This window comes from Lepidochelys kempii, chromosome 4 (genome assembly GCF_965140265.1).
Source record: "Lepidochelys kempii isolate rLepKem1 chromosome 4, rLepKem1.hap2, whole genome shotgun sequence".
Classification (NCBI taxonomy): Eukaryota; Metazoa; Chordata; order Testudines; family Cheloniidae; genus Lepidochelys; species Lepidochelys kempii.
The window spans coordinates 105,413,263-105,432,915 of NC_133259.1; the positions used below are offsets into that span (position 1 = coordinate 105,413,263).

General features: G+C 42.8%; 2 protein-coding genes across 6 annotated transcripts in view; both read right to left on the minus strand.

Annotated features, from left to right (window-relative positions):
- Nucleotides 1–15,980, minus strand: part of SMIM20 (small integral membrane protein 20) — a 175,681-nt gene extending 159,701 nt beyond the window's left edge. For 2 of the 5 annotated variants that reach the window (XM_073342351.1, XM_073342352.1), the window contains exons 1-3: nt 15,763–15,979; nt 10,795–10,851; nt 3,447–3,492 (exon numbers count right to left, since the gene is read on the minus strand). In XM_073342351.1, the coding sequence (XP_073198452.1) occupies nt 3,447–3,492; nt 10,795–10,851; nt 15,763–15,871 (212 nt within the window). In that variant the 5' untranslated portion in view covers nt 15,872–15,979. Of the gene's footprint in view, nt 1–107; nt 764–3,446; nt 3,493–7,501; nt 8,045–10,794; nt 10,852–15,762 lie in introns of those variants that run through there. The other 3 variants (XM_073342350.1, XM_073342349.1, XM_073342353.1) reach the window with 3 other exon arrangements.
- Nucleotides 10,858–15,753, minus strand: LOC140910700 (small ribosomal subunit protein uS14-like). Its single transcript, XM_073342354.1, has one exon. It carries the CDS (start codon nt 14,911–14,913, stop codon nt 14,761–14,763), a length of 153 nt encoding a protein of 50 aa, XP_073198455.1. The 5' UTR covers nt 14,914–15,753; the 3' UTR covers nt 10,858–14,760.
- Nucleotides 15,981–19,653: the final 3,673 nt, after the last annotated feature.

Sequence of the window (19,653 nt, forward strand, 5' to 3'; positions counted from 1 at the left end):
AAAAAATCCCAGGCTGCAGTACAAAAGCAACCCCCCCCCCCCCCCCAAAACCTTTGAGAAAATGTAGCTTGCTCAAGAAAGGAACATGAGCATACAGAGGCTCACTTGCACTATCTGGTGGTCAAACAGAGAATTTACCTCAGCAGTGCTAAAAACGAAATACATCATTAAAGCCCCAGATTCAGCAAAGCACTGAAGCACATTTCTGACTATGAGCGTGTGCTTAAATCTCATTGACTTCGATGGGACTTCAATATGTGCTTACATGCTTTACCAAATTGGAACCTGAGGTAGATTGTTCATCATTACAGGCGTGGGGAACAGTCATGGCTTATTTATGGCAAAAAGTGTAAGTTTCATTTAAAAAGGAAATCATGGGATACTAAAGTAATATTAAATTGTTTTCAATGGGAAATTGAGAAGTTAAATATATATATTTTACTTTTACACTAAAATGGGTTAAAATGACTTCATGCTATAATATATCTTAAAGAACCTAAGAGGCACATCTGGAAAAAAAATATGAAGCCTTGCTCAGTAAGCTTTGGTGAGGTTGCCAGGCATCATGACATTTTATGGAATAAAAAGAAAGGGTTACTTACTTTACAATGATTACAGTGATTCTTCCAGATGTGTTGTCCACATACATTCCGCTGCTGGTGTGCTTGCCCTGTTCTTGTACTCAAGTTCAAATTACTTTGACCAGCAGTGTCCCTTGGTGGAGGGGGCTCTACATGCACCCAGAGTGTCCACATGTCTCCTACTGGAGGGCATAAAGGGCAGTGTGACCCCAACCATCCCTCAGTTCCTTCACTGATACAGAATCCAAGTCTTATGAGACTGTAGTAGCAAGGAAGGAGGGCAGGTCATGGAATATATTATAGAAGGACAACACAGGTCAAAGAACCACAGTTAGTGTAAGATAAATGTTTTGATCAAACAAACAATGTTTGGGGAACTTCAGTTTGTGGAAAGTTTTAAAATCACAAGACTCCCCCAAAACCAAAGATAAAATCCAGTTCCCATATAGCTGTTTCCAACCCTCCTGGTTGTGAAGAATGCTTTCGAGACATGTACTGAGTGCAATTAACAGTGCTGTCTTCTAGAATCTCCAGAACGCCTGTAACAAGTGCTCTATAAAAAGTCATCACACCAATGGCAACATTACCTGTTTCATTGCTGACCTTAGTTGCAGGTAGAATAAAGAAAGGTGTGGGAGGGAAGCCACTGGGAACAGGCAGGAATTGGGGGTTGCTGAAGAAAAGCAAGTACAGAAGGGAAAGAACAGATTTACAAAGAAAGAGAAAAACAGAAAATGGAGGACGTGGAAAGAAACAAAGGTCAGAAATATCAGTGTTTCTAAGGTGAACGTATTTTCCCATTAAATGCAACAAAAGGTCTTGAGTAACAATAAAGTTATGATCTACCCTGGATCTTTGTGCAAACTTCCCATTCATATCAGTCGGATTATGGACTTGAGTTCATTCCACACTTATGAAGTATAGTAGCTGCTATTTCCATTTATAGATGGGTAAACTGAAAAACAGCAAAGTTAAGTGACTTATCCAAAGTCACACAGCAAGCTGCTGTCAAAGGTAGAAAGAGAATTCAAGCTTCAGGGCCAGGACCATGCAATCTCAGCCTATGAATTTAAGATTCCAATTGTGAAAACTGGAATGATTTAGGCTTTTGGCTGTAAGTTTGTTTTTACCCACCAGTTATGTTTTACACACATATACACAGAATGTTTACAGTACTTTTTCAGAAGCTTCAAAACAATTTTCCCCCCCATCAAACGTGACCTCCATTTAGCAAACACGTTGCAGTGCAGACGTCTACGAATGATCTTTGTTTACATTTGTGCCTGCGTAGTAGCATAATTGAGGTCAGTAAAACTGTAAACAGTTCTGGGAAAACTAGTAGTCAATCATTACTAGAATGCAACAAGGTAAAGCTCACCTGATTTATGTTGGTGTAGAAAAACAGCCAAGTCATAAGGATTGCTCTTTTTTGGCTTTTAAAATAAAAATTGACAAGTAAAGAGTACTCCTAAAAAAGTCACATTAACCTTACCAACTTGAATAGCTCCATTGACATCAGTGAAATTATCTGCATGATGTCACAATGGGTCAAAGCCTTCTTGTCTATTTGTATAGTCTGATCAATTGACTGGTAGCAGTTGCCAGGTTCATTCCTGTTCAGAAGTTCAGGTTTGATTGTTTCAGCACGTTGTAAAAATCTATGACTCTTCATAAATCTGCTGGATTCAATCCAAACTGCCTGTTTCAAAGTAGTATGCAGGGTCGTTGTAGCACTGTTGGTCTCAGGATATTAGAAGACAAGGTGGGTGAGAAAATATATTTTACTGGATCAAGTTTTGTTGGTCCAATAAAGCATATTACCTCACCCACCTTGTCTATTTCAAATAAGCTCATAAAAAGACAGCCAACATTCAATAAAAGCTGCTTACTTATGTTCGTGAACCAACTTTACACTGCCAATTGTTTCAGTTAAGACACTATCCAAAATTAAGGTTAGTCCCATGAGCCTAGGTCTGAAGTTAAATTTACTCTGTAACTGTTTTTACAACAGCTATAGAAAAAATATTGACTGTCTAAAGTAACCAAGGTAAATGTTATCTATTATTTTAAAAAACTGATTTAAAAAGGAATTTCTAGTGAAAGGTTCTCTCCAGTTCCCTTATGGCAGGGGTCCCCAACGCGGTCCCCACGGGCACCATGGCGCCTGCCAGGGCATTTTTGTGTGCTCACAGGATACCCCGCCACCGAAATGCCGCCGAGAAGGCATTTCGGCAGCGGGGTGTCGGGCGCCCGCCACAGTCTTCTGGGAATAGCAAGCAATAGGGGACCACTGCCCTATGGGAATGATTCAGAAGACAAGAAAAACGTGGCCTAAACAATCAAGGCCATCCTTCTTCCTCTAAATGCAAGCTACAGTCAGGGTTACCTCAATATAATACCGATTGAATTGTTTTGTTAATTTGAGATTTTTAATATTTTCTTAATGCATCTTCTAATGTCTTGAGGTGCATGTACCAGACCTAATGAAAATATGCAATTTTGCTTCTGAGCAGCAAAAAGGGTTGGAGCCTCACATTCTCCCATTCATCTAACTCCACCCTCAGGCAAACGATTAGGGGAGAGATGGGCTTTGCATGGTGCCCCAATGGCCAGGGAAACCAAGTAAGGAAAGCTAAAACCAGGCTTGAGGAGCTTCCTATGAGATAGGCATTGCTTGCTAAGCACCCTGCTGATCTCAGCTATTCGGGAGGCACTCTTAAAGGAAGAAACCAAGCAACATATAGCACTACACTGATAAAAAGTCAACACTAAATTGCACATAACAGCAATAGGAAGGTAGAGTAGCACCTCCTGGAGAAGTAGCGTAACATGTTCCTTACAACTGATTCTAACAGGCAGACTTACCTGCTGTAACCCTCCTTTGGAGACCACTCAAAAGTATCGGCAAACCCTGGAAGAAGAAACGTTAGTTCTTTCTTAACAAAAGTATGCATATGAAGTATATTAGATCACCAACATCTTCCATGACGTGTCCAATGCTGTACGTTGATCATACAAATCTACATGCATGAGTTGAAATTAATCCCAGTAGAAAATGAAGACTATACATCAGGGCAAACTTAACATACAAAGTAAATACAAAATCTCACCGTTTCCTATTTGTATATTCTGCTTGTTAACTTACACATGAGCTGAAGTTGTTGTTTGTTTGTTTTAAAGGCTATCAATAACTGTTTCAGATCTTCGAAGTCAAAAACAATGGATATGGAATCTTAAATTTATAAACAGCATTTATAAAACCTTGTACATGTTCAAAATGTTCCTTAACCAATTTTCACAGGAAAATGGAAGTAAAAGACTCAGATTTTGCATCAGCGTACGCTAGCATAGACACCTTAGCCCCACAAGTGTTGGAATCTGAACTCATGGACTTCCAGATCTGATCAGGACATAAGGGAGCAGCCCATCACCACAAACTAGATCGCTGCCAGAGCCAGAACTAGAACCTGTGTCTCTCAACTACAGATCATGTAATTCAATCAGGTCTTTCACAGTTTTACATAACTCTCTTCCCCACACACCATTTATCCTATATGGGTTAGTGATTTAATAACCACGTAACAGGTGGAAATACGGCATTCTTTACCCTGTTTATAATGTCAGCACTTGCAGAACAAATGCTGTCCTTCAGAAATGGTTTCCAAATATTTGTTCTACAGTGCATGCATCCATGTTTAAATCTACACATTTACTCGGTGAGTGATTAAAGCTATGAACCATAGGTATAGCTAAGAAGTATTTCAGTTCAGTTTTTAAACAGAAGCAAAGTGATTGGAACTGTTTCTTTAAATAGATCAATATGACTTTTGTATGAGGTAGAACCAACCCAGCCACCCCGCCCAAACACAAACATCTCAATCTTACTTTGTTGAGAAACATGCCTGAATTGGTGTGAAATTTTCCAACCTCAAGTTTATTAAACTAGATTCTTGGTTTTCTACCCAAGGCTCAAATAGGAGCATAGTGACAGTGCCATGTAATACAGCAAAGGTGCTGTCAGCAACACTGATTCAGATGTGAGGTGAAAGCCTAGCTCCTGTACATGAATAAGACCGCCAGAGCAGCATTCAGGAGCTCTAAAAGCCCGATTTGACCAGAGGATTCCCCCAGAACAGGAACTGGGGAAGACAACCGTAAGGCTGCTTTCTGAGGACCACCTCACAAGTCCCGGTACAAGAGATAGGGCATGTCAGGCCTCAGACTCACAGCAAGTAAACTTTTAACATGTAACCTTGGCAGTGATGCAATCAGTGACAGGCCTCCAAGGACTAGGTTATGCCAGGGGCTTCAGAGCAAATCCAGACTTAGGAGTGTGCTGGTTGAGAATTTGAAAGTGGAAGGCAACTTGGGTGACAGTGATCATGAAATAGTAGAGTTCATGATTCTAAGGAATGGTAGGAGGGAAAACAGCAAAATAAGGATAACGGATTTCAAGAAGGCAGACTTTAGCAAACTCAGGGAGCTGGTAGGTAAGATCCCATGGGAAGCAAGTCTAAAGGGAAAAACAGTTCAAGAGTTGGCAGTTTTTCAAAGAGACATTATTAAGGGCACAAGAGTGAACTATCCCAAGAGTAGGAAAGATGGGCAGTATGGCAAGAGACCACTCTGGCTTACCCAGGCGATCTTCAATGATCTGAAATTCAAAAAAAGAGTCCTACGAAGAGCGGAAACTAGTCAAATTACAAAAGATGAATATAAACAAATAACACAAGTATGTAGGGACAAAATTTGAAAGGCCAAGGCACAAAATTAGATTAAACTAGCTAGAGACAAAAAGGGTAACAAGAAAACCTTTTACAAATATATTAGATACAAGAGGAAGACCAAGGACATGGTAGTCCTGTTACTCAATAAAGGGAGGGGGAAACAAGAACAGAAAACGTGGAAATAGCAGAGGTGCTTAATGACTTCTTTGTTTCGGTTTTCACCAAGGTGGTTGGTAACGATTGGACGTCTAACATAGTGAATGTCAATGAAACTGAGGTAGAATCAGAGTCTAAAATAGGGAAAGAATGAGTCAAAAATTACTTAGACAAGTTAGATGTCTTCAAATCACCAGGGCCTGATGAAATGCATCCTAGAATACTCAAGGAGCTGACTGAGGAGATATCTGAGCCATTAGCGATTATCTTTCAAAAGTCATGGAAGACGGGAGACATTCCAGAAGACTGAAAAAGGGCAAATATAGTGCCCAGCTATAAAAAGGGAAATAAGGACAACCCGGGGAATTACAGACCAGTCAGTTTAGCTTCTGTACCCGGAAAGATAATGCAGCAAATAATTAAGCAATCAATTTGCAAACACCTAGAAGATAATGAGGTGATAAATAAGTCAGCATGGATTTGTCAAGAACAAACAGTGTCAAACCAACCTGATAGCTTTCTTTGACAGGGTAACAAGCCTGGTGGATGGGGGGGAAGCGGTAGATATGGTATCTCTTGACTTTAGTAAGGAGGAAATTCAATAAGGACAAATGCAAAGTATTCCACTTAGGAAGGAACAATCAGTTGCACAGATACAAAATGGGAAATGACTGCCTAGGAAGGAGTACTGAGGAAAGGGATCTGGGGAACATAGTGGATCACAAGCTAAATATGAGTCAGCAGTGTAACACTGTTGCAAAAGAAGTGAACATCCTTCTGGGATGTATTAGCAGGAGTATTGTAAGCAAGACACGAGAATCCTTCCACTCTACTCCGCACGGGAGTATTGTGTCCAGTTCTGGGCGCCACATTTCAGCAAAGATGTGGATAAATTGGAAAAAGTCCAATTAAGAGCAACAAAAATGATTCAAGGTCTAGAAAACATGACCTATGCGGGAAGATTGAAAAAAACTGGGTTTGTTTAGTCTGGAAAAGAGAAGACAGAGGGGACATGGTAACAGTTTTCAAATACATAAACAGTTGTTACAAGGAGGAGGGAGGAAAATTGTTCTTCTTAACCTCTGAGGCTAGGACAAGAAGCAATGGACTTAAATTGCAGCAAGGGCAGTTTAGGTTGGACATTAGGATAAACTTCTTAACTGTCAGAGTGGTTAAGCACTGGAATAAATTGCCTAGGGAGGCAATTTCCATCATTGGGGATTTTTAAGAGCAGGTTGGACAAACACCTGTCAGGGATGGTTTAGATAATACTTAGTCTTGCCTTGAGTGCAGGAGACTGGACTAGATGACCTCTCGAGGTCCCGTCCAGTTCTATGATTCTAAAGATGCCCCCTCCGACCACTGAGCTGTGAGCTTAGAGACACAGCACAGAATCTCATCTGTGATATTTAACTGGGAGTTGTGAGTGGTCTGAACCTGAATTGCTGCGTATGTTAATTAATCCATCTTAGCTTTGTTATAGAGGTTGCTTCTTTTTAAGAAAATAGGGACAAGCAGATTGATTCTCTACTTTTTAATTGGAAAATATGGCACAAATCTTGCTTCATATATACACAGAATCTAAATAAACAGCGGGAAACACACTTGTTGATATTGTTCTATGGCCTAAGAGCATTGTTGGACCTCATGCTGTTCCCCTCCAAGAAGGAAGTTGCTACAGTAACATTAAATATGATGGCCATTTATAGATTAATAGATTGTAAAGCCAGAAGGAACCTTTGTTATCACTCCTGCATAAAGTGCCACAGAATTTCACTCAGTAATTACTGTATCAAGACCAGGGACAGGTGGCTGAACTACACCACATTTTAGAAGAGCATCCAATTTTGATGGATTCCAATGATGGGGAATCTGCCACATTTTTTGTTAAATTGTTCCAGTGGTTAATTATGTTCACTGTAAAAAACATGACTTTACAGAAAGACCCTACAAGATACATTCTACTCCCACTGACATTGCCAGTGCTGTTTCCTATTTACAAAATAAACATAATGAAATGGAGAAAATGTCTGCCAGTTTAAATAAAAACATGATTTTAATATTGTTTACAGATTTACAGCTGTATCACACTACAGTCTTTCTGCATTGTTCACCCATCTTGCATATACTGTCTTTCATCTGTATTTATAAACTCAAAAAGGAATAATCAAACAGTGGAGTAAACTACAATGATCTGCATAATTTATTCTAATCATATTTATTCTATAAATGGCTAAAGATTGAACCAAATAGCAAGTTCTCTTTTCTTCCCTCAAACGTATGAAAAAGTGTTTCAGCTCTAAACTCAAAAATAATTCAGCCATCTCAGTCAGTCCATTTTGTTCCAGAAGCTACGGAACTCTAAAGAAAAAATTAGTATTAATCTTCAGAATCAGCAGCATTCACTGAAGTGACTACCTAAACCACCATATTAAGAATCCTTCTCCAGCAACACCCGAACAATACACTCAGTGTATGAGTCAAAATAGTTGCTTTGAACATATCCATCTTCAATCACACCTTGTGATGTACAAAGACGATGTTATTTCCTTCCAAATGGATCAGACCATACTTTTAACCCTATAAATCAAGAAAAAAAACACTATCAAGAGTTTATAGATTTTTATAGGCCAAAAGGACAATTATAATTATCGTCTGACCTCCTGCATAATAGGTCAAAGAACTGCACACTGTAATTTCTGAATCAAGCCCGTAACTTCTGTTTGACCTATGCATATCATTTAGAAAGACATCTAGTCTTGATTTAAAGAATTCAAGTCATGGAGACTCTAGGTAAGTTGTTCCAATGGTTAATTACTCTCAGTGTTAAAAAACTGCATCTTATTTTTAGTCTGAATTTATCTAGCTTCCATCTGCTATGTCTTTTTCGACTAGATTATAGAGCTGTCTATTATCAGACATCTCTCTCTCTCTCATGTAGGCACTTGTAGACAGTGATCAAGTCACTGCTTAACCTTCTTTTGGATAAACAGACTGAGCTTCTTTAGTCTAAATCCATAAGGCACATCTTCCAGACCTCAACTCATTCCTGTAGTTCTTTTCTGAACCTTATCCAATTTTTTAACATCCTATTTGAAGTGTGGATACACTGGATACAATATTGAAGTAATGGTTTCACTGATGTTATATACAGAAGTAATACCACCTCTCTACTCGATATTCCCCTGAAGTTGATTTGGACTTTTATAAAAAAATTGAAACAAATAATCCTGTAATACCTATTACAGAAACACAAATAGCCTCTTGTCTGCAGCAACAAATAGCCAACCTTGAATGGCTAACAGCTAGTACTTTAATCCTCCCAGAGCCCTTACATTTACTTTGCCTATCAACAAGAATCTCTTTCACTGGCACAGCAAGCCAAAGAAGCTAGCTGGAAATTATAACAGTAATTATCAACAAAATATTTCTGACAATGGAAACAATACATGCTCAGGCAGCTCAGTTCTACATAGTTTCTTGGTTAGAGCTTCTATTCAGCAATGCAGAGTGCAAATGTACATTTTTACAGTAAAGCCCAGCCTACACATAGAAGCTTTTAATTGGTTTAGAAATCTGTTGTTTAATCTGTACAACCCCTCTGCATGAATGCTCTGAAACTGGTTTAAAAGTGACATATCTCCACACAGAGGGGTTGCACCAATTTAACTAAATCAATTTCTAAACCAAGTTAGTTAAATTGGTGAAATTTCTGTGCAACGACGATGTGACACTCTACATCCCAGGGGAGTGCCCTGTAGCCCCAATATTCATCATTTGTTTATAACTGTGATATTGCATATAAAGCATGACATGTGAGGTATCAGGGGAAAGAACAATGGCTTTCAGCAGATCATGACCCTATCTAAATATGTATATCATTAGTGCATATAAAGTTATGCAGTTGTGTTGTATGGTTGTCACTAAAATACGCTGTGAATTGGGGAATTGCCCAGATATTAGATCCCTGCAGACAAGGACAAGGGAGCTAACCACAGCCTAGGCGGGTGTCAAACAATCATCAACAGCCATTATCCTGCAAGGGAGTTACAATTCAGTGACCCACTTGCACAAGGCCACACTAGGGGAATTGCTCAACCTTGCCTGGTGGAGACTCAGCAATGCCCACCAGACATGCCTTGAATTATGTTCTCCAAACACATGGATGGACTAAGGGTATGTCTTCGCTACCTGCCACATTGGCAGGCAGTGATCAATCCAGCGGGGATCGATTTATCGCGTCTAGCCTAGGCACGCTAAATCGACCCCTGAGAGCTCTCCCGTCGACTCCTGTACTCCAGCGCCACAAGAGGCGCAGGCAGAGTCGACAGGAGAGTGGCAGCAGTCGACTCACCGTAGCGAAGACACCACAGTAAGTCGGTCTAAGTACGTCGACTTCAGCTACATTATTCACATAGCTGAAGTCGCGTAACTTAGATTAATCTCCCCACACAGTGTAGACCAGGGCTTAGAGTATAAAATAGAGCACAGGGGCCCCATGCTTTGCCTTTGCTCCTCCCTACACCTATGCTGCAAGCAACAAGAACACTCCGAAGACTGAAGACTCCAACAGAGGAGACTGGCCCAGGTTTCAAAGGTGAAACCTGCGTACTATGATCTGCAATATCCAGTGGGGTGAGAAAAACTGTTTAATCTAGATGTTGCCAAGTCTAATAGGGTTGAGAGTTTAGACTGCATGCTTATATTTTCTTTTCTTTTGGTAACCATTCTGACTTTTTGTAATCAATAAACTTGTTTTACTGTTTATCTTTATCAGTGAATTTGCCTGAAGCGTTTGGTAAATCTGCTCAGGTTCACAAAGGCTGGTGTATATCCACCTTCCATTGATTAAGTGGTGAACCAATTAGTGAACTGCTTGTCTTGAGCAGTGCAAGATACTATATTCCTGAGGTACAAGGCTGGGAGCTGCGGAGATTCGGCTGATGCCTTTCTCTGTGTGATTCATGAGCGGCTCTGGGAGCATTCATGCAATCTAGCTGGGTGTGGAGCTCCACGTGCAGTTGTGCTGAGTGATAACAGCGCCTGGAGGGGTTTGCTGCTTGTAACTAGCAAGGCATTGTGAGAGACAACCCCAGGGTGGAAAGTTAAGGGGGCACAGCGGTCCCAAAGTCCCAGCTGCACCTCTGGAATCCTGTCACAGATGATGCCTGAGAAAACTGTTTAGCACTAAGTCACGTATTACAAGTTGTTTGTTAGTTTTTCTAAAAGAACACTGAATAATTAAATGGACAGACTATTTAATTTAACATACTTGCTTTTAAAGTCTATTTAAATGCTGAAATTATAGTATTCAATGAGTGTTTTATTACCTGGAGGCTGAACATCCTCTTGAACAATACCAGATCGATTTGTTGCCTGTTCCTTCCCTGGTAAACACAACAAACAGTAAAATCACACAGACAGAAACACCATATATTCTTACAGTAGCGAACAAAATGTTATGAATCAGAAAGGCAGCAAAAAAAATCTGCATGTGATAGTCTGACACGCTGGTGAACAGCAGTCTGCTCAGCAAAAATATAATAAATCACACAGGATGAAAGCTTGCATCTCAGACCAATAAACAGCAAGAAAATTTTTGGATATATAACCAAACCAAAAAGAGATAATGTGAAAGGATTAGTTTCTTTGATATAGTGTTTCTATAATATAGTGTCAGCTATTGCCAAAAGGTGATATTAGGGAACACAACACCTTAGTGACAGATAAAATGCAACACTGATGAGTGAAAAATAATGCACATTGGAAAAACTATACATACAAAATGATGTGATCTAAATTAGCTCAAGGAGTGATCTTGGAGTAATTGTGGATAGTTTTCTGAAAACATCCGTTCAATGTGCAGCAGCAGTCAAAAAAGCTAATAGAATGTTAGACGCCACCAGAAAAGGGATAGATTATAAAACAGAAAATATCATAATGCCACTATGTAAATCCATGGTACACCCAAACTTTGAATACTGCCTGCAGATCTGGTCGTCCCATCTCACAAAAGATGTTAGAATTGTAAATGGTACAGAAAAGGGCAACAAAAATGATTAGGTGTATGGAACAACTTCCATACGAGGTGAGATTAAAAAAGACTGAAACTGTTCACCTTAGAAAAGAGACTACTAAAGTGAGAATATGATAGAGGTCTATAAAATCATGAATGGTGTGGAGAAAATGAATATGGAAGTGTTATTTACCCCTTCAATAACACAAGAACCAGGGGTCACCCAATGAAATTAATAGGCGGAGAGGTTTAAAACAAGAAGGAAGTACTTGTTCACACAACACACAGTCAACCTGTGGAACTCATTGCCATGGGATCTTGTGAAGTATAACTGCGTTAAAAAAAGAATCCAATATTCTCATGAAGGATGGGTCCATCAATGGCGGTTAGCCAAGATGACCTGGACACAACCCCATACTCCGAATGTCTCTAAACGTCCAAATGCCAGAAGCTGGGACTAGACAATGGGATGGATAACTCAATAATTGCCCTGTTTTGTTCACTCTCTCTGAAGCATCTGGCACTGGTCACTGTTGTAAGACAAGATACTAGCCTAGATGGAACATTGGTCTGACCTGGTATGGCCATTTTTACAAAATGGAAGAAGGGTGGTTAGAACATTTTGGGTGCTCTTATAATATGATATCATAATAATGTATCTTCTTATAGACAGGACTGGTCGCACTAAACATCTTCAAGTTTCCCTGACACTTCCCAATAGAAGAACCTGTTTGCAATAGCTTTTAACTTTAACCATTTGGGTTGAAAATTTCCCTGCCAGGAGTCTGCCTCAAGCTTTCCCCCGCTCTCCCCCGGGGAGGAGGGAGAGAGAGAGAGTAACTGTGACAGAATTGGAGGAGGAGACTGGCACTTGTTGGCCAAAGAGACTGGAAATTGGAGCTAATGAGACAGACCTTTGGAAGGAGCAGGCTGGGACTGGGAGCTGTGGGGCAGAGAGGGGAGGGAAATGTCACGAGTATCAGATGAGGAGTTGGGAGATATACATTTTGATACAGTCTATCGACAAGGGGGAGTGAATTAAGATTGCACAGGCAACCTTAATACTGGAATTTCCAGACTTTTGGGTGCTTGACTTTGTAACCTTAATGATGTTCTTTTATCATAGTGTTTTGTGTGTAATTTATATTTAAACTGCATTATGAGGAGGAACAGGATACAGAGAAGAGTGATCAGTTTTTGATGGGAAATGGAACAGAAAGTGTATCTTGGTGGGAAGCTCCAGTCTGAGTAAGTGGAGCTTTCCTAACAGACTGTAGGTGCTTACCAATTAGCATGGCATTTAAACTGAAATAAAATGAAAGTCCCTCTGAGGTGGCCATAAAATTTGTTTCACTTTCTCTTTTACAATTCAAAAATATTTTCAAACTCTTTCAATAGATGAATCACAATAAAGTTTGTGTTAAAATGGAGATACAAATTATAAGAGATTAGCTCCTTTGTTCTCCATTATTAGTTGTCCCCCTTAAAAGCTTGATATAAAATTTCTGTGCAGAAATTTGATCTCCTGTATTTTTCAATTTTTTTTTCTTTTCTGTTTCCATCTGAATTGTTTTATGGCTCTTTGTGCACAATGGAGCAACAATAAACTCTGGCATCAACTGAAAGTTAATTTATGCTCCCCCTGCTGGCTCTGCATCAGCAAAACACTAAACACTGACTCATCTAGGTCTTGCATAAAAAGCATTTGATTTTTAAAAATTTGTTTACAGAATACAACAGCAAGTTTAAAAATTTAAGAGCCAAACAAACAGTAGATTAGAAAAGTACCATATTCTAGACAGTTAACCGTGAAAAACAAAGAAAAAAGAGAATATAGTTTAGACTAGCATTCAAGGCAATGTTCACGACGTTCTAGTCACTCAAGTTATCATGACTAGCGACTAAGGTAGCTCTTAAATTCACACTATATACAGGTTATATATGTGGTATATTTATGGGAAGCTTTATGCACCCCTTAAGCTGGAATGTTCTCTTCTGCTTCAATTCAAATTACTCTCTAAAACTCACTTCTTCTGCAATATTTATCAGAACTGAGGGGAAGGTAGAAAATATTTGTTTTAAAATACGAGTTTAAAAATGTGTTCATGCCTCACTGATTCACATAACTGTATGCTCTTATTGTCATCATTGTCCTTTTCTTTCCCCTTCTCTTGATTCCCCCATACATTGTCACATCAAACTCAGACTCTTTTGGGATAGGTCCACATCCGTAATTTTTTCTGTGAGGGAACAGCACATTTTGGGAGCTTGAAAAAGTAATTACAACTCCATGGATGTGAGAGATTTAAGTAATGGGACATTAACTTGAAGTTTAGGTATCTTTTAAAATAAAGGCATTTTAGACCCTGGAGGTACAACAAGTGTTCCTGTGTCCTCCCGTGCCTTATTAATGTTCACAATAGAAAATGGAACACAGTGATACAGCCAGAATTCAAAATTTAGAGTTTCTGGATTCCAGCTGTGCTCAGGCCATCAGTCCACACTGCCTCCTATATTGTACATATACACACATATATTATGTAATGGATCATTGAAAAGCCTATTTTGGTGAGTTTCCAGTTGTTTAATATGATTTTATTTTCCACTGTAAAAGGTCTGCCTCAACTCCCTTTTCTATAACAATGGGATATTACAAGCAAATAATAAAGGAGGGATTATTCAAAAATATTTCTATAGCAAAGATTGGTCGTTTTATATGATGTGAAACAACAAGTAGTATACATTAGGAGCATTTATTCCCTAATCTGCAACAAGTTATCTTTATCTGAAATAGAGGGGAGAAATAGGGAAGAATAGTGAAAATATTAGCTTGTGTTAAGTGAGTTTGTTGCAAAAAATGTATTCCAGACACCAAGGGACGCTCTTGAAAGCAAACTAGCAAATGTTATGGATACAAAACCCATGCTCACTCTACAGTTTACAACATAAAAGTAAGGTGAAAAAACCCCACCATTCAACTGCTAAAGTCACATGTCTTAAAGAACAGTTTTTCCAAGAAACCATTCAGTATGCAGCATGGACAGAGTTCTTTGGGGGGGATGATGCTAGAATGTCTTAGCACCATTAATCCTATCTCCATCATGATTCTTTTTTGTGGGGGAGGTGAGGGGGAAGGAGAGAAAGACTGTTAAGCCATTTTATTTTATACACAAAATAGCATGTCAAAGACTTGGTAAATTTAGCATTCCCAGTTATCCAAATTAGGCAGAGAATTATGTCCAGAAGTCTTCTTGTGACAGCTCATCTACTTAAGAAGTGTTTAGTCCAACTTGATGAAGCCGATGTCCTTGGCACACTGGCAGAAACACTGCCTGCACATGTTCAGCCTGCACTTGCGGATCAGGCCGTGGCGGTTCGAGCACAGGCAGCACGAGCGGCAGCCGTGGCTCCAGTAGAGCTGCTGGTGACCCATCCTGCCCGAACTGTCAAGCTAACTGAATACAGCCACAACAACCACCCATGGAACCTATCACCACAAAGCCTTTTCTTCAAAGCACTTCATTTGAAAGAAGAGAACTCCTCTCCTGGAGGTTTCTTGCTAAGTAGTTACTGAAAATATAGAACAGATGACAGCAGGGAGGTGTCACTTGTCTGGTTACGGACGTTTATTGTGGGAGGCAGTAATGGTGCTCTGTCAGGATATATATATAGGCTGGCTAAAAAAAACAAGGAAAATCTGAATCCCTGAGACAGCCAAGAGGATGAGGGGAACACAGGAGGGGACCATGGGGGAAAATAACTCATGTGATCAGCAAAAAGAAAAGGAGGACTTGTGGCACCTTAGAGACTAACAAATTTATTTGAGCATGAGCTTTCCTGAGCTACAGCTCACTTCATGGGATGCATGTGATCAGGAGGCTCAGGGAGGGACAACCCAAAGGGTAAATGAAGCGCTTGCTGTACGGCACAGAGAGGATATCGTGAGGGGCGAGAGGAGGAGTCCTAGGGGTTACACAGGGAGGGGACCGGGGCGGGGCATGCCCGAAGGGGAGGTTGCTCACTGGGGCCCGGGGCATGCCCGGGAGGACAGGGGACACGCAGGTGGGCACCGGGCACCCTACAGGAGAAACGTCCGCGGGCTCAGCCGCGCAGGGTGAGGGGCACAGGCTGGAGGAAGGGGCCGCCAGAGTGATGCACAGGAAGCGGCGGCGTACAGGGGAGGATCGGCAGAGGGGGGCGGGGACCGCATCACCCGAGGCACTGCCCACCCCAGGGGGGATCACGTGAGGCTCGTTGGGGTGGGGGGGGGTCCCGCACTCACTGTATTGCTCCACCTGCAGCAGCGGCCGGAAGTAGATGGGATAAAACGCCGCCCCCACCACGGCCGCGAACCCGCCGAAGATGAGCAGCGTGCGGGAGATCCGCGCCATGGCCTGCAGAGGGCAGGGCGCAAACCTGCGCGCGATCAACACCTGCGCTCCCTGCCTCCCCCGCTCCCCCTTTGCACACTTCCGCTTCCGGGGCAAATGCAGGGGCTGCTGGGAAGCAGCCTGGATCACGTGGGTGCTCCGGCCTGGGCGAGAGCTAAGCCACGCCCCCTCTCACAGGCGCCCGCTTCCCCGCTGTCACAGCGCGGCCTGCGCAGAGCGCCCCGTTCTGCGTCCTCGAGCGCGCTCCGGAGGGCGGAGCCTGTCGCCTCACCTCAGTGCTCCGAGCCCCGGGAGGCGCCGGCTTGGGCGGGCCTCCCTGGCGGGGTCACGGCCGCGACCTTGGAAATCCCGCCGCCGTTGGTCACGAGCGTCCGCGAGCTCGGAGTATGCCGGGCTTTGGACAAGCACGTGGTCGAATGGCGGGCCTGGTACAAACGCCTCTCTGTGCGGACAGACAGAGAGACAGACTCAGGGGAAAGAGGGGTACACCCATGATTCCTGAGGGGTTTGGGTTGTAGGCGGGGTGTTACCTTTGTATAACTGCCTACGTCTGGAAAATACAACGTATAGTCCATTTATATCTCAGTACCCTTCATTTGCCACCTTTTTAGTCTCTCCTCAGTCCTCCACTGAGCATCTCATTGTCATTTAAAAGCCTCTGTTACACTCCATGCAGCCACAGTGCAATGTACTCCTGGGGGAAATTTGTGTCACTGCACGTGCGCAGAATTCATGTTCTCTGCAGATTTCTATGCTTCCCCACAGAAAAATGACTTCTGATGGAGAAGCACAGGGAAGCTGCAAGAGCAGTCATGCACTCCTCCCTGGCAGCATAGGCAGGTCGGTTTGGGCTCCTGAAGTGGGGGAAGAGCAGCTGAGCAGTCATGCGTGTCAGAGAGACATTCTCTCCCTCTCGCTCGCTATTGCGGCACATTTGGCATGGAGGGACAGAGTTTCAGGGTGTTTCTGAGGAGTTAGGCATGGGGCAGGCTCTGTCCCCTCAGGCAGAGCAGAACGTAGCAGCCTGTCTTCTTAGTCAGTTGTTCCCATTGTCTTTGTGAATTCCCCCAGGAGTATAAAACAGGTGTCAAAGTTTTAAGGCTCCTTTACATTACCAGAGTGGTGTAAAGGACAGTATGACCTTATAAATTCTTATGGTGCTTTAATGATTTGAACTGGTCTACATTTTTGGACTGAAAAAGTTTCCTATCAAAATATGCTCCATGAACTGTTTGCTACTAACCATTCTGGAGATGGTCAGTAGCCAATATAAATTATGAGTTGATTCCCCAGCTCCCTTATTGCTCAGTTTCCTATGATTAAGGCTGTGAGTTTGTCATGGAGGTCACAGATTCTGGGACTTTCTGTGACTTCTGCAGCAGCTGGTGAGCTTGGCCCTGGGGCAGCCCCTGGGCAAGTTGCACAGGCTGCTGCTGGGGTAGTCTCGGGTCACCGTGCTCCCCAGCAGCAGGAGTTTGGGTGTAGGAGAGAGTAGGGGGTTGGGTCATGAGACAGGGTGAGGGATCTGGGTAGCACTTACCCTGAAGCAGCAACATCCTCCTCCCAACCAATAAGAGCTGTGGAGGCAGTGCTCAGGGCGGAGACAGCGTGCAGAGCTGCCTGGCCATGCCTCCACTGAGGAGCTGAAGGAGGGGGCTGTTGCTGCTTCCAGGGAGGCACGGAGCCAGGTAGGGAGCCTGCCAGCTGTGCCACCTCCCCAGCGGTGGTCCTGGGCTACGCAACTCCGGGCCACCCCCGTGCCAGCGGCCACAGCGCCCCTGTGCTGCTGCCCCGAGTACCCCCAAGATTTAGTCAGAGGTATATAGTACAAGTCATGAACAGGTCATGGGCCATGAATTTTTGTTTACTGCCCATGACCTGTCCATGACTTTTACTAAAAATACCCATGACTAAAACGTAGCCTTACCTATGATGTAATACTGAGCATATGGCTGCATATATTTGTTGACTAATAACTAGAAATAAAGAATCAAACTTAGCTACATTACTATTAGGCAAGGGGGTTGGGGGATTTCCTCCAATGTTCTCCACTCCCATTCTCCACCCATTATATTGTAGTTTAAATAAATTACCTAAATAATTGAAACCAGCATGATTATATTGCATTATTTTGACAATTAAAATATGCAGAATTTTAAAATATTGTGCATAGAATTTTTAATTTTTTGGCACAGAATTCCCCCAGGAGTATGTAATGGTGTATATAGTTTAATAACAATACATCTACATTGTGCCTTTCATCATGATTGATCCTAAAGTGAATTACAAACGTGGACATGAATCGGGTCACCCATCACAGATATGTAGTCACCTCCTGAGCGGAATAGAAAAGCTGTTTAACACCACTTGGCAACCCATGAAGTGAATAATAATATATTCAATCGAAGCTACTAGTACATTCTAACACCAGTCAGTCTTTATGTAGCTATAACATCATCATGCAGAAAGACGAATGCCTGTGACTTCAAACACAGCACAATAAACAAGTATGTGCGTTTTTTATTACATTAAGCAAAGATGCCAAACTTTCATTTTCCGTAGATAACCAGCCTGATATTGATTCTAGCAGAATCCAGTTCCTTAGGTGCTTTGAATGTAACCTGCAACGAGAAAGAAATTGCTTGTAAGAGCATAATCAATCATCTTCTTCTGCCTGGAAGATTTGTTTCAAAAAGGGTCATGTTCTGCTTGTTTTTTTACATTACAAATATCAGTTAAGGATGTCATGGTCAATCTTTTCTAGTTTTGCTGAGGGCTTCTTGGGCATACCAGATTGTGGACCAAGAGATTTCTCAGTCTTTGAATATTTAACGGATACTTTTTTCTGCCCCAAGTATATTGTTAGGTGTTAGAGTTGAATGTATTAGCAAAACCAAAGTTTTAAAAAGCCTGAATCAGAGTCACTGCCTCTCTCAGTTAATCAGCTTTCATTTGCATGATAACTCTATCATATATCTACAATTTCTCCTGTTGTCCAGAGAGTCTTTCAGGATAAGCACATTGGACACAATCAGAATCTCCAATGCAGTGGTTCTCAAACTGTGGGTCGGGACCCCATTTTAATGGGGTTGCTAGGGCTGGCTTAGACTTGCTGGGGCCCGGGCCAGAGCCAAAGCCCATTCCCCGCTGCCCAGGGCTGAAGCTGAAGCCTGAGCACCACCGTATAGCACCACCTCAGCCCTGGGCAGCGGGGCTCAGGTTACAGCAGGGGTCAGCAACCTGCGGCATGCGTGCCAAGGTGGCACACAAGTCGATTTTTACTGGCACGCTGCTGGCAGGCAGCAGGCTGAGCGGGGCCGGCGGCCAGGACCCCGGCTGGCAGGAGCAGGTGGATGGAACCCCAGACGGGCGGCGGGCTGAGCCGCTCAGCCTGCCGCCGGTCTGGGTTTCTGTCCACTGGCCTCACTCAGCCCGCTGACGGTCTAGAGTTCTGGCCGCCAGCCCCTTGCCAGCCGGGGTCCCAGCCGCTGGCCCCGCTCAGCGCGCTGCCGGCCTGAGTGAACAGAACCCTTGGCCAGCAGCGGACTGAGCGGGGCCGGCAGCCGGGACCCCGGCTGGCAGGAGTCAACAGAACCCCAGACTGACAGCGGGTGAGCCGCTGCTGGTCTGGGGTCCTGTCCGCCACCCAGCTCAGTCCGCTGGCAGTCTGGGGTTCTGGCCGCCAGCCCCTTGCCAGCTGGGGTCCCGGCCATCTGCCCCGCTCAGCCTGCTGCTGGCCTGGGATACCAGCCACCAGCCCCGCTCACCTCACTGCTGGTCTG